The sequence below is a fragment of the Gallus gallus genome, chromosome 4, assembly GCF_016699485.2.
Source record: "Gallus gallus isolate bGalGal1 chromosome 4, bGalGal1.mat.broiler.GRCg7b, whole genome shotgun sequence".
Taxonomy (NCBI): domain Eukaryota; kingdom Metazoa; phylum Chordata; class Aves; order Galliformes; family Phasianidae; genus Gallus; species Gallus gallus.
In genome coordinates this window covers 21,674,310-21,689,223 of record NC_052535.1, presented here as the reverse complement: position 1 = coordinate 21,689,223, position 14,914 = coordinate 21,674,310, and the positions used below count along the sequence as shown (strand labels likewise).

Genomic DNA, 14,914 nt, shown 5'->3' with positions numbered 1-14,914 from the left:
ACATCAAAGCAAGGAGGACCCGGGGAAATACAGGCTGGTGAGTCTCACCTCTGTGCCTGGGAAGATCATGGAACAGATCCTCCTGGATGACATGCCAGATAACATGAGGAATGAGCGTGTAATCCGAGACAGCCAGCACGGCTTCACCAGGGGAAGGTCATGCTTAACCAATCTTGTGGCCTTCTATGATGGAGTGACGGCATTGGTGGATGAGGGGAAGGTGACCAATGTCATTTACCTGGACTTGACCAAGGCCTTTGACATGGTCCCCTACCACATCCTTATCTCCAAATTGGAGAGATGTGGATTTGATGGATCATTGGATAAGAAATTGGTTGAAAGGCCACAGACAGAGGGTGGTGATCAATGATTCCATGTCCAGGTGGAGGCCGGTAACGCGGAGTCCTCCAGTGTCTTGGCACTGGTGTTCTTTAACATCTTTATCAATGACATCGACAATGGAATCGAGTGCACCCTCAGCAAATTTGCTGACGACACCAAGCTGAGTGGTGCAGTTGACATGGAGGAAGGAAGGGATGCCATTCAGAGGGGCCTTGACAGACTTGAAAGGTGGGCCCGGGTGAACCTAATGAGGTTCAACACAGCAAAGTGCAGGGTTTTGCACTTGGGCCAGAGGAACCCCAGGCATATATACAGACTGGAAGGAGCAGTCCTTGAGAGTAGCCCTGCAGAGAAGGACCTGGGGGTCCTGATGGATGAAAAACTTAACGTGAGCCAGCAGTGTGCTCTTGCAGCTCAGAAAGCAAATGGCATCCTGGGCTCCATCATGAGAGGGGTGGCCAGCAGGGTCAGGGAGGTGATTGTCCCTCTCTAATCTGCTCTTGTGCGGCCCCATCTGGAGTACTGTGTCCAGGTATGGAGCCCCCAGTACAAGAAAGACAGGGAGCTGTTGGAGGGGGTCCAGAGAAGGGCCACAAAGATGATCAGAGGGCTGGAGCACCTCCCCTATGAGGACAGGCTGAGGGAGCTGGGCTTATTCAGCATGGAGAAGAGAAGGCTGCAGGGTAACCTCATTGCAGCCTTTCAGTACCTGAAGGGAGCCTATAAACAGGAGGGGAGTAAACTCTTTGAAAGGGTAGATAACAGCAGGACAAGGGGAAAAGGTTTTAAGTTGAAAGAGGGAAGATTTAGGCTGGATGTCAGGGGGAAGTTCTTTACCAGGAGAGTGGTGAGGTGCTGGAACGGGCTGCCCAGAGAGGTTGTGGATGCCCTGTCCCAGGAGGTGTTCAAGGCTAGGTTGGATGGGGCCCTGGGCAACCTGGTCGAGTAAATGGGGAGGTTGGTGGCCCTGCCCAGCAGGGGGGTTGGAGATTCATGATCCTTGAGGTCCCTTCCAACCCAGGCCATTCTGTGATTCTGTGATTCTGTGATCACTAGCTGTGTGCATGGAGACGTACAATATGAATTGAAGTCACCTGAACTTGGCTGATATTATTCCACAAATCTAGTCCTTGAACGTTTGAATTAATTATCAGTTCACAATTCAAGGAAATTTTATAAAAATAAAGTTCTAGTACAAATGCTAATACCAATGAGGAGGAAAACCCAGATAATTTATATATATATATATATTTGGTGGTCACCTATCCCACTAAATCAATTCTGTTTTTCTATTCTTAAAGTAGATTATAGTCAACGAGTACAAGTGCATGAAGCTTTCTATTACACAATGAATCTGTTCAGATTTTAAGTACCAGCTGGATCCATCCCCAACAGCAATAACAGCCTGTAGAGAACGATTATAATGTAACAGATTGTGAAACAGAAGAGATAGGCTCACTTATAATAAGGCCCTTATGACAATACAGTGACAGAAAAGAGAGCTTTGCTTGTACACAGTGCTTGTGGCGAGGCCCTTATTTTAATATGGTAAATTTTTTCAAAGGTAAATTCTCTGAAAATATTGCCTGTGAACATTTTTAGGAATTTGATTACATGCGCAAATGAGGGGCAACTTGGGCTCACTACTGAATGAAGTGGGAACCCTGATGACACACAGGATAGGAAAGGTTGAATATCTCACCTCATTTTTTGCCAGTAAGACCAGTCTTCAGGAACCTGGAATCCCAGTGAACAAGGGGAAGATCTGGAGCAAAGACAAGATAACTCTTGGTGGAAGAGGATCAGGTAAGGCAATACTGACCTGGTAAACTGGATACGTCCAATTGCCATGATGAAGTGCGCATGTTAATGCCAAGGGAGTTGGCAGAAGTCATCAAAAGATCACTTTTGATAACCTTTGATCAATCAATGTCATTTGGAAGAAGAGCACGAAGATTGAAAGAAAGTAAATGTTGCTCCTATTTTCAATAATAGCAAGAGGGAGGGATGGGAGGAAGCACAGGTGGTCAGCTTCATCCTTGGGAAGACAACGCAGCAAGGCCTGGAAATCATTTCAAGGCATGTGAAGGACATAAATGTCATCAGGAGTAGTAAACATGGGCTCAACAAGCTTGATCACTTTGATAAACTTCTATGTTGAAATAAATAGCCTGATAGATGAGAGAAGAGCAGTGAATATTGCTTTTAAAGCTCTTCTCACACTCAGGACACTTGTAGAGTCTCTCTCTTGTGTGGGTGCACTGGTGCAGCTTCAATTCAGAACTACTTTTGAAGTTTCTTCCACATCAAAGACATTTAAAGTGTCTCAATCCCCTTTGTCTCTCTCCCTGGACATCAGGGAGACCTTTGGCACTGCAACACTTAAGATCCTCACAGAAAAGCTCTTGAAGCATGAGCTGGGTGAGCAGAACATGACTGCATTGAAAACTGGCTGGACAGCCAGGACTAGGGCATGGATATCAGAGGTAAAAAGTCCAATTGCAGACTGATAATTAGTGGTGTACTCTAAGACTCAATACTGGCTTCAGTCCTGCTTAACATCTTCATTAATGGCCTGGATGATGGCCAGAGTGCACATCCAGCAGTTTTGCTGTTGACACAAAACTGGAAAGAGTGGCAGACACACCAGACAGTCATGGTGCCACCCAGAGAAACCTCAGCTGGCTGGAAAACTGGCTGACAGGAACCTCACAAAGCTCATCGAGGAGAAGCAAAAAGTTCTGCCCCGAGTGAGAAACATGCACATGCACATTCACCCAGCTGGAAAACAGCTTGGCAGAAAAGGATGTGGAAATCTTGTTGGACACAAATTTGAACAGTAGCCAGCAATGTGCCCTGGCAGCAAAGAAGGCCAACGGTTTCCTGGGCTAGATAAAGAGGAGTGATGCCAACAAATCAGGGGAGACAATGCTTCCCCCATTGATGAGGGTACATCTGGAGTAGTGTGTCCAGATCTGGGCTCCTCAGTACAAGAGAGACCTGGACATACAGGAGTGGATCTAAAGAATGGTCAGAAAGGTCTTTATGGGACTGGAGCACCTCTCCTACGAGGAAAGGCTGACACTGAGCCGGGACTGTTCAACCTGGAGAAAAGAAGACTCAAGGGGATCTCATCCACATTACAAATACCTGAAAGAGAGGGTGCAAAGAGGACGGAGCTGGTCTCCTTTCAGCAATACCCAGTATCAGGACACAAGGCAACGGATGCAGATTGGAACATGGAAGGTTCCCTCTGAACACTAGGCAACATTTTGGTGTCATGCAGTTGCCAGAGCCCAGGGACAGGCTGCTCAGAGATGCTGTGGAGTCCCCTCTTGGAGATCTCCCAAAGCCGCCCAGACATGGGCCTGGGCAGCTGCTCTGGGTGGCCCTACTGCAGCTGGGGCTGGGCCTGATGCACCAGGAGGGCCCTGATGGCCTCAGCCATCCTGGGATTCTGTGCAATCTTATATAAACCACTTCACAATTACTATATGCTTTTAGTAAACGGAAACACATACACAGAAAAGGCTAAACATCATTCACAAGGAATTTGCAAATGTAGCTGTGAAAAAGACGCTCTAAATATCAACATGTAGCTTAGATATCTGTACAACAATGTGCATAAATGCAAATGGTTTAAATTAGCTGATGAGGAAAGATTTATTTAAATCTCTCATCATGTGGGCTCTCCAAAAGCCATTTTGCTAAGCCATGTTTACGGTTGATTTTGAGATCTGTTGGGCTATTCTGTTTTCGTCCGATTTTGAAGTTGTCAGTTCAGTTATAATTGGTAGTACCTCCCACAGTGTCGTATTTTTTGTCTTGCATTTGGCAACACTTACCAGGTCACTGTTGCTGTGCATCTTCCCCCACTGAAAAGTAATTGCATATAAAGTCTTTTCTTCTAAAATCAGTGACTGAATAGTCAAGTAGAACACCAGCCTGGGAGTAGAGCTTGTTGGAATGATGACTTGTTTGCAAATGCCTGCATACCAGTTCTCATCCAAGACGGCCTACAGACCTCCAAGAAACTGCCAGTGATGCACTTGTTGCCGATAAAGCAAGTTGAAGACAGCCCCTGCTGTCAGCTTGCATTATTTTTTTTTCTAAACAAGGCTCCCAGCATTTGGTGCACGTTTTTCCAAAAAGCTCCAGTGTCCAGATTTTTGCTTTCCAGTTCTGATAGTATAACTGAGACTGAAACATGCTTTGCAAAAGCAAGTTCTGGAGAAGATAATTGATCCTCCAGGCATTATTACTGAAGAAAATCCATATTTTTTTTTCACCCTCATAATGCATTGCATCTTCTTGCCTGAGTAACCAAAGTTTTCTGCACAACGTTACTCACATCCATCTGAAATATGAGAGCATTCCCCAGACATGATACTAGCATTCTTACGACATATATAAAATAGTAGGAGAAAGAACACTGGCCTTCAAATCTCAGAAAATCCATACAGGAGACAGGATAAAAAATGTTTTGTTTCCTAATCTTTCCAATTGCTTTTCTGTTTTTAGGTTGTTTCTTCTGATACTGGTGCAGCAACAACACCCAATATGTATGCCTAGCATGACCCAAAACATTCAAACTGAATGTGGCCCGCAGTTCCACATCAATGAATATATAACAGGAAGCCAATGCAACTGAAATAAGTTTGCAGACACCAGTACCTCATTCCAGAGGAGACATGAGTGCCAGAGATTACTTATTAGCTAGTGGCTGTATTTTCCTGCCATAGGAGCCCCTTTTTGTCGCAATAAGATTTGCACTTTCCCCCCACCAAGGTTTCTATAAACCATTTCAAAGAGCGATTTCACTCACTGAGGTCACACAATTCCTCTTCAGAGAAATAACCTCCAAATGTAGGCAGAATACTTGTGTCCTCAGATCTTCCACAGGTTTGAAGGCAGGCCACTCAAAACTGAATAGTAAAGGTGTCAAAGTTGGATTCTGTTTGTAACAGCTGAGTAGGATCATGGTTATAATGGTTTAGAGCATCAGGTTCTTAACTCTTCCATTCTCCATGGACAAGCTGATCATCAACAACTCAGAGCTGGCCCACAACCACCACTTCGGTGTTTTGGGGGCTAAAAACAACACTCAAAAGGAAAAATAAATAAATACAACTCCAGCATTTCATTACACAGCACAGCAAATGGTGTCTCTTCAACTAATTATTGTGTGGGTAACAGCCTTCTGTAAAATGCCAGCTCTTCTTCTAGTTATGTTCCTATCATAGTGAAGGAAGAGATTTTATTTAGAAACTATAAGAATTATAGGGTTTTCCAGCAGCAATGTTAGGAGAGGAAAGAGAAGAGGAATGAAATTTTTAGGTACCAAGAGCCATGTAACACTTTTACAAGCAGAGAAATCCCAAAATAGCTTTCCAGGCATCTCCAGTCGCTGCATAGTGCCACAGTGAGTCACTGTCCCTGCGGTTGTTCTAGAACCTTGTGGAAGTGGCACTGAGGGATGTGGTTAGTGGGCACAGTGGGATGGGTTGATGGTTGGGTGAGATGATCTTAGAGGTCTTTTCCAACCTTATCGATTGTAGGAAGAATTGGTCTTTTGGGCTTGTAACAGGTAAAAGGTGAAGACTGAAATAAGTATGCATGTACACATTCTGCTGACCTTTGTAATACCAGAAATTTTAGTCATTCCAATACTATTTTTCTTCCCTCGGTATAAGGCCAAGTGAGAGGTCGATAAATTTAGCTGAACTCTCATCTTCAAAAAACGCAATTTATTGTAATAGGAAAAAAAGCAATGTCATCAGTATGCAGCATTCTATTAAGTGCATATTTTTAGCAGATTTGTGAAAAGTATTGATTGGGTACATCTGGCCAACTCCATGTTCCTAAAATCCCAACACATTTCATTTATAAAATAATAGTTCAGGTGAAAGAAGGTGACCTTCACCGAGCAAGCAGTGTTTTTTAAAAATGATTTACGTGTGTATCTATAGCTCAAGAAATCTGCAGAGATGTGGGTTTTTTTTTGTTTGTTTGTTTGTTTTTTTAAATCTTGACAATGCTGAGCATGCTTTCAGAAAGAAAAAGAAGTTTTCTTTGTTGGGGAAATAAATAAAAGTTAACATGGATGTTACTTTACAAATATGCATTGCCTTCCTCAAAGGGCCTTCAGTGTAAATTATGCACCGTATTTGATGTAGTAAGCAAAGGTAAACAGCGGGGAGGGGACTGAAGGGCAGATTGTGCTGACAACACACTGAAAGCTCAGATAATAAGCAAATATTGGTGGAGGTTAAATAAATGCACAAAGATTCCAAGAAGCACAGCTGAAGGGAGATGGGAAGCAGTGAAATAACATATAAAACATTAACCTACGAGCCCCAAACAGCAGCAACGGCAATTTGCTTGACACACCAAGGTGAATAGTCAAAGCATCATTGCTGATGACCATGTTACGCCAGCCCTGTGTCCTTGTCCCTGCAGGGACTCTGGGTGGCAGGGGCTCACAGCACACTGGAACTGGGACACACCATGGCATCTGGTGCTGCTGGAGTCTGAACTGCTGTCAAGCAGCTCGCTCCACATGATGAGGAGACGTGACCACTCTCAGTAGGCCAGCAATTTGCATTCCTCCCCTGCCTCTTATTTACATGCACTTTCAGAGAATTAGAAATCCCTCAAAGCTGCTGCTTTCAGCCATTATGCTGTTTTTGGGTGATGTGCACCAAGGGATGACCTTCATGAGCATGCAGAAGGGCTGAGGGCAGGACCTTCTCACTTACAGAGTGTGGGTTGCTACAGGGTGAACCAACCCAGAACTTTTTGCTGCAGAACAAGTACATAGCAAATGATATAGTCCTTGGATACATCCCTGCAAAAAACCACAATTCAAGTTTTCATCTCAATAAAATTATCTTATCCTTTGAAACACTGGATCATGCAGTTGCAATATCAGGGAGGGGGGAAATAAAAAGACTGCAAGGATTCTAACATTTGCTTACAGAAATATTGAAGAAAAAAACAAAAAACAGCACAATCATTTTTCCACCTTTCATAAATCTGCATGTTTTCTCCATTCCACATCAAGCCGGGGGAATGCCAACTGCGCAGAGATAACTTCATGCTCTCCATGTTGCAAAGATTGCAAATAGGGACTAAAGAAAACCTCATACAGGCAGTTCGTGAAAAACTGAGAATTATAACCCAATAAGCCAAGACTTTCCAGAGTACAGGGGAAAAATTCAGCATTCTCCTTCATAGCCATCTTATAGAATCATAGAACCATTAAGATCGGGAAGACCACTAAGATCATGAAGTTCAACCATCAGCCCATGCCTGGGACTGCTCCAGACCACATCCCTCAGTGCCACATTCACATGGTTCTTGAACACCTCCAGGGATGGTGACTCCACCAGCTCCCTGAGCAGCCTGCGCCAGCACCTCACCACTCTTTCTGAGAATAAATTATTCCTGATGTCCAACCTGAACATCTCTAGAGCAATTAAGGCCATCACCTCTCATCCTATTGCTGTTATCATCTGGGAGAAGAGGCTGATGCCCACCTCTTCATAACCTCTCCTTCAGGCAGTTGTAGAGAGCAATAAGGTCCCCCTGGGGCTCCCCTTCTCCAGAATAAACAGTGCCACAATCATCCTGTGTGTCACAAAGCACCCTGACAAGAAAATGCCCTGCCCACTGGCCATAACCACTGACAATTACGAATGAGAACATACCCAAAGGTAAGCTCACCGTAAGTGTCAGGTACAGATCAAGCACATAGCATTAATATAAAAACATTTGTCCAGAAGGTATTCACCACTTGTGCAATAAGCCTTTAAGGGAGCTGTGCCCACAAGTGATGGCATCTGGGGTCCCTAACATAAAGATAACATGAATATAGACACATCTTCAAATGCCTGTCAGAAGCTCCTTGGAAAATGAAACTAAAACTGACTGCACTACTGCTTTATGGGACACTTGCTGATGTTTGCAAGCCTTAGTACAATCCCCTACAGGGCAAGTGTGACGTTAGGTATCTAAAGACAGTATCTCACTTCAGCTATTCAGAAATCATTAGAATTTGTAAGCTACCCCAAACCAGCTGAAACTGCTATATTACATTATACGCCACCAGAAAAGGGGGAGGAAGTAATTCATTGGCTCCTTAACACCTGCAGCATAAACGTCCAGGAGCTGGAAACTATCTTCAAGGAAGCACAGGATATACAGGAAGATGTCAGAGGCATTAAATAAACCTGCCACATGCCCATTTTGATGAAGATCCAAACAGAGAACTGCACCTGAAAGAATGTTTCTCTGAAAGCTGGCCACTGGGAGTGCCAGAATGGAGTCCTTCCATCTGAGCAAGTGTCCAGCACCCGAAATGCAGGCTGTGCAGTTCTGCAGGGTCACTAGCAACACCAGTTCTGCCACCAGTTTCTGGAATCTAGAAAGAAGCATGTTTTTCTTTTGAGAGTGTGTATTAGTCAAACATGATCAAAAGTAGCAGTGAGTGTAACACTACAGTTAATTATAGGGCTATGTGTATGCAGACAAGGAAATGAATCACCGAATGGCAGGGGTTGGAAGGGACCTCAAGAGATCAAGTCCAACCCTCCTGCTGAAGACTGAGCTTGCCCTGCCTGGAAGCACTCCTGGCTTTCTAAATGCTGGGGCGTTGCCTCCCGGCATTGTTTCTGGAGACTGCACACAAACCACGTCTGGGGAGGAAGGAAATGGGTGGCACAGTGCTCTGCACAGAAGCAGAGAGGCTATGTGAGCAAGCAGCTCACATAAGATAAGCAACAGGAACAGGTTAATGGGAGGGAGAACCAGGCATCTAAAGAACAACAAAGGAGGCGTGAGCAACGGAAAAGCACATTTGTGCTAGAAAGAGGAAAAGCAGCTAAGGATACCCTTTCTTAGCCAACAAAGCACTTAAAACCAGCAGTTTTGGTTATACACATTAAAAAAAAAAAATCCAACTACAGAAGATGCAGAGGCATTCCAGAAGTTCCCACTCCTGTCGTACTCAAGTCTGACTTAATCTGACAGGGACAGGATGAACCTAAAACCACAGTAAGACAGAAGAAAAAGAAGAAAGGAAGAGTACTATCCAATCTATGAAAAGTTCTATGTGACAATAATGTTAGCATTACCTTTTGACTACCAGGGCTGTGGCAAAGCCTTCCATAAAAGCAGCAACAGATGCTATCTTGTCCTAAGACTAAATGGGGGCTATATGAGGGTTCCCTGCATTAACAAATGAGAACATCTCTTTCTAGTTGTATGTTGATTTCGAAAAGCAGGGCCGAGGTCTGAAGGTTTGCTTCTATCAGCACAATTCCACACGTTTCAGCTGGCTTCAGACCAACAAGGAAGCAAAGCCATACTGGGTCACACAAACTACTTCCTGTTCGGCAAAGCCAGGGCTCAGATTTACCTATTATACAAAAATCAAGAGAAACTAGTTAAAAACCCTCTCATTTCACTAGTGACACAAAGTCTCAAAAAAACTGAACACAGCACCCAGGCAATATATTCATGCCACAGCTACTCAGGGGCAAGTGGCAACTTCTTTTTTTCCTTGGAATGGCATCAATTGGATTATGCAATTCATGGTTGCCAATGGTAGAACGTCTTCAAGATTCATAGGTCCCTGGCTTGTTCCTGAGATATAATGGCGTCAATTCATGAATTTGAAGAGCAGCTGCTGATATTCTGTTACCTGGGGCATATCCATTCATTCCTGGATAACTGCTCTATATAAGCAAATAAATCCTTAAAGATTTTCATAATCTAGTAAAAGGTACCATTTTCTTTCATCACATGTTCAGTAGAAAAAAAAATAATCAACTAATCAACTTCCATTTTACATCAGCAATAAACCTACTTTCACTGGCAAACTTCCTTCAAAGTGCACCATTTTCAGGCACAAGCCTGCAAAACTTAAAGGGTGGGTGACTAAAATGCACTCAGCATATCTGCTGGCTGCTTTCTCCCAGGTCACTTGCTTTTCGGAGCAATTTAACAGTGTTCATGCTTTCCTCAATAGATCTGTGGCATTAATGAATGCTAGAAAGGCTGCTGGTGCTACTTAAGCTTTGTCCACAAGTCTTTTTGAGGTTTCATCACATATCAGGTAAAACAAAAGTATTAATATTCATAACTAAATCAATATTTGCATTCCTCAGAGTTTACTATGTCTCAACTGTTGTCCATATAATAACTGTACAGTCCATATAAAAGAGGAAGTTTGATACTTCGTTTTGTTTCCCACTAGTTTTGAAGCAAATAGAGCTTCGCTGTTTAATTGTATTTCTTTAGAAGTAGCAAGCATTCAGCCCTTTTGATGGGCCCAACATTTAAGTCCCAGATTAAAAAAAAACAAAGCATGCATATTTCTTCAGGTGGCCAAGGTTAGACATTGAGTTGAGTTTAACTTTTATTACTGAGGATGCTATTAAGTGGCCTATATTACTTGAAATACCTTCTTCAGGCACAACTTAAATGGATTACTTTTCCTCCTTCTCTCTACCCAAATTATACAACATACATTCTTCACTTTCACACCATACAGAGTATGAAATCAACACGACTCTTCCTTTAAAACCATTTACATGCTATATGCACGTAAAAGCATTCCTACAGGAACTCCTCTTTTTGGCTCCCGAACTCTTTCTGCTGGGGATAGACATCAGTCGCTCATTCAGCAGTACACATACAAACTTCCCCTTAATTAACAGTGGAACAAGCGTATATCAAGAAAAACTCCACGCTGATAGTTTGCCCACATCACTTGGCAATGTCCCTTTAATATTAATACACAGAGAAGTAAATTTTTTTCATAAATTTGTTCAAGTATGCGGAACATGTAAAATGCATAAGAATCAATATGGACATCATTAATGTTATATTTATTTATTTTCCAGCTTCATACAAACTGGATGTAGAAGCATAAACATAGTACATTTCTACCATTTTCAACAAAAATATAACCAATATGTACAATTATTGTATTAAAAATACAAAAGGGATACAGACTCCACCAATGTCTTTCTAAAAGACATACAGGTACAAGTAGTATCAAAAGTATGAGGAAATCACCAGTTAATTGTACATTCTGCACTTGACATCACAGAGCGAACTGAGATTAGCAGTCCTATGGTCTACAATTACTTTATGCTTATATAACATTTGTGCAACTTGTGATAGAGCTAGGATTTTGTATTTCTATATGCACATGAGGTCCATAGCCTTGAGAATAAAACTGGCAAATAATGCATATTACATGTAAAATTACAAATGCGTAATTGACAATGTGATATATAAGCAAATAGACAAAAGCTATGATTACAGGAGAGAGAATTAAATAAAGCGCTGACATTTGCCTGATACAGTGAAAAAACACTGCATTTTGATCTTTAAAAGTTGACGTTATTTACGTTTATCTACTGATCAATATGATCAGCTGAGTTCAATGGAAAAAAAAAAAATCCAAGACCAGCAGTTCCTCACATTTGAGTACTACTCGGATTGGCAGCCTTCACTTCTCCGGAGTCTGTGCAAAAACAACACAAAAATAGAGGGGAGGGTCATTTCAGTCGTTATAGGTTAATAGCAGCTGTGAGCAGGTGGTTGCTACACATTGGCCTTCTCTACACATGCAGTGTTCCACAAAGCCATTAACAGTTGTGACTATTTCTGCATTGCAAAGGCTGGCATATCTAAAAAGGTTATTCGTATACTTAAAGGCTTGTTTATCCCCCTAATGCCAAGTCAATAGATGGAGGTTATTAAATCAATACTAACAGCTGTCAGGAGCTGTGCCATCCCAGCTTGCCTTCACTGCAACATTATCCAGTTAATTTTTCTCATAATATAACTACTATAGAGTAAAAAAAACAAAACAAACAAAAAAAAAACCAACAAACAAAAATAGAAATAATATATAACTTAAAGGTGAGGTTGCCGTCTGTCTCATTAGAATGGGATACTTTGTTTTGAGCACGCCGTCCTGTATCCCACAAGGCACAGGTACGAGGCATGGTGTCCGCTGTTCCTTCATTGGAGAGCTGTAAGCGCATGGCTCTGCACTGATCCTAGACCCAACGCCATCCCCACTAACGGGCACGAGTCCAGAAGCTTCCAGGGTGGGACACACTAAGAGAGAAGCTAGACAGTTGGGAAAGGCTGCATCCTGCAGCCTCTGCCTTCCCTTCTGCCCTGCTCAGCCACATGGCAGGTAGATGCTATCTGGGAGCTGAGGCTGGCAACCCTACTTACAGGTAGGAAATAATACTGTAATTACTAGGCAGATGCAGTATTTGATCTCAGAACACAAACGTACAAAATTGTAACAAAGGCGCTGTAAACAAGCAAATAAGCACTGCCTCCTTGACGGATTTCAATGCATTCCACTCTTGGTAGGTTAAAGGCCAAACATAAATTGACAACTAGCTTATCTCATTATCCCAATGAGACTAAGTGCTAGGATCATGATTAAAATTGAAAAGGAAGATTAAAAAACCCTTCCAGGCATTGGGAAGTGCAGCCAGAGTTATCATCCTGATGTGATGATCTTGGAATTTGGAATGATACTGTGTGATGTGGCAGACAGCGACAGTGGTAGCTTGGAGATTGCTGCACTGTGCATTTCAAGCAACACAGTTTGAAAAGTGCCAGGGCGATTTCTTCACAGTATTTCACATGCAAGGGGAAAAGGGACAGAAAGGGGGCTTGGGGGGGGTGGAGGAAGAAGCCCCATGCTGCTTTAAGGCAGGGAAGGAGGCAAACAGGTCCACCATCCTTTAACTATGGTTCCAAGGCTCCTATTCTAGGGACGTCTTCTTGTGCTCTCCTTTAAGGTGGTTCACTCTGGATCCAGAAAAGCCCCAAGTCTTACACAGCAGAGACTTGTTCATCTTCTGCAAACACAACAGGACAGGGGAAAATATCATTTAGTTAATGTAGATGAAGACAGTTACTAAATGAAACAACCTGAACTGTGTTCATGTGCATTCTGTTCCTCTCTGCTAGGTATATTAAAAAAAAAGAAAAAAGAAAAACAAAACAACAACAACAACAACAACAAAAAAAAAAAAAAAAAAAAAACCCCGACTATCTACATATCTTTACATTTCAGGTCTCATGAGAAGCATTTCTCTGAAATTTTATTCTCAAAGAAAATAAGACAATTGCTATTGCTGAGCTAGGTGCAGTATTCTCAGGTCGAGAATGTGACAGCTACTCCTAAATATCTAATAGCTTCATAAAGCAGTTCTTAGATTTTTCCTTGAATATATCTGCCAGCAGTCACTATTTCCTAGTGATTTATTTGAATTAAGATTGCATAAAAATGACCATGGCTTCCGTTGTCACTGGTAAAATACAATTAAAATTCTCAAACTGCCATAGTAGTTCTTAAAGTTTGAGGTAATTCTATTAAAGGGATCTCATTTTTTTTTGTCACGTTTGATTGCAGAGTTCATGCTGCACATAGAGCTTTAGTAACTAAGCAGTTAGGGAGGGAAGGAGAAAGTTAGCTTTTCTACCATTAGACAAAACAGAGCATCAGAGATTCAGATGCATGACTTGAACATTACCCTGCTTAGGCTGCAAGCACCTAGCTCTGAAGATGCAATCCAGCTACACTTACACTCCACAGAATAACAGAAAGACTATGTGCGTGTGGTCTTTATATCGCAATAGCTGAGCTAAAGCGTAAAGATTGGCAAGCAAGATAGCAAAATCACATGAAACAGTTGGTATGAAAGACCCAGCATCCACAATGTAAGAGTTGACACTAGAATGCTGAGTGATTATCCATCTAAACCTGACCAGCGATGTTCTCTGGGGTAGGCATTTGTAGATTGTGCATATTTTGAGCTAGTGCCAAACTTCGGATATTTTCAGGGCAGCCAGGGCTTTTTACATGGAACGTAGGCACCTCAAAAGAAGTTGCCTGAGCCAACTGCTTGCTTGTCCAAGATTCAAGGTGGACATACATTCCAAATTTTAGATGATGCTTTGCATAAACTGAATTCTTCTCCTTCCAAAAAGTAAACAGACAGCAAGGTTTGAAAGATGGAACTCAAATTATAGCAAGAATTTCTACTGCAGTAATCACTTGCATAATCTACGTTGTGACTGTGAAAACAATGAACACATTTGCATGCAGCACGCTTAAAATTTAACAATTAAAAATTTACCATCTTCCTCTGTGGGAAACCCTTGAGACTGATAGTGAGCAAGACGTGGATCTGACTCGTTTGGTTTATGCCACTGAGGTTTGTTCACAGGCCTGCTAGTTGAATGGCCATGTGACTGCTGCTGTTGAGCCGACGTCCCCTGGGTCTCACATGTCCGTGCCACCATTCTAGACCTCTGAAGTGCTACGTTGTAATCCGGAGGCTTTCTAGTTGGATGGGAAACACCTTCTGCAAACTCAGCAATAGGTATTCCTACATAACCAGGAGGAGTTGGAGGTGGTTCCCGATACCGACCTTCTTTTCGTGCTGCAAGAAAAACAGATTATTATGAAGTAATAAGATGAAAACTGCTCAAATTAAGATAAACAGTGAGAGTTAAACATTGA

The 14,914-nt window shown here is 42.4% G+C and overlaps 1 protein-coding gene across 14 annotated transcripts in view; it reads right to left on the bottom strand.

Annotated features, from left to right (window-relative positions):
- Positions 1–11,222: 11,222 nt before the first annotated feature.
- RAPGEF2 (Rap guanine nucleotide exchange factor 2) overlaps positions 11,223–14,914 on the bottom strand; it is a 174,424-nt gene continuing 170,732 nt past the window's right edge. For all 14 annotated transcript variants that reach the window (XM_046940691.1, XM_046940692.1, XM_004940909.5 and 11 more), the window contains 2 exons: positions 14,529–14,834; positions 11,223–13,244 (listed from right to left, as the gene is read on the bottom strand). In XM_046940691.1, the coding sequence (XP_046796647.1) occupies positions 13,219–13,244; positions 14,529–14,834 (332 nt within the window). In that variant the 3' untranslated portion in view covers positions 11,223–13,218. The remainder of the gene's footprint in view (positions 13,245–14,528; positions 14,835–14,914) is intronic.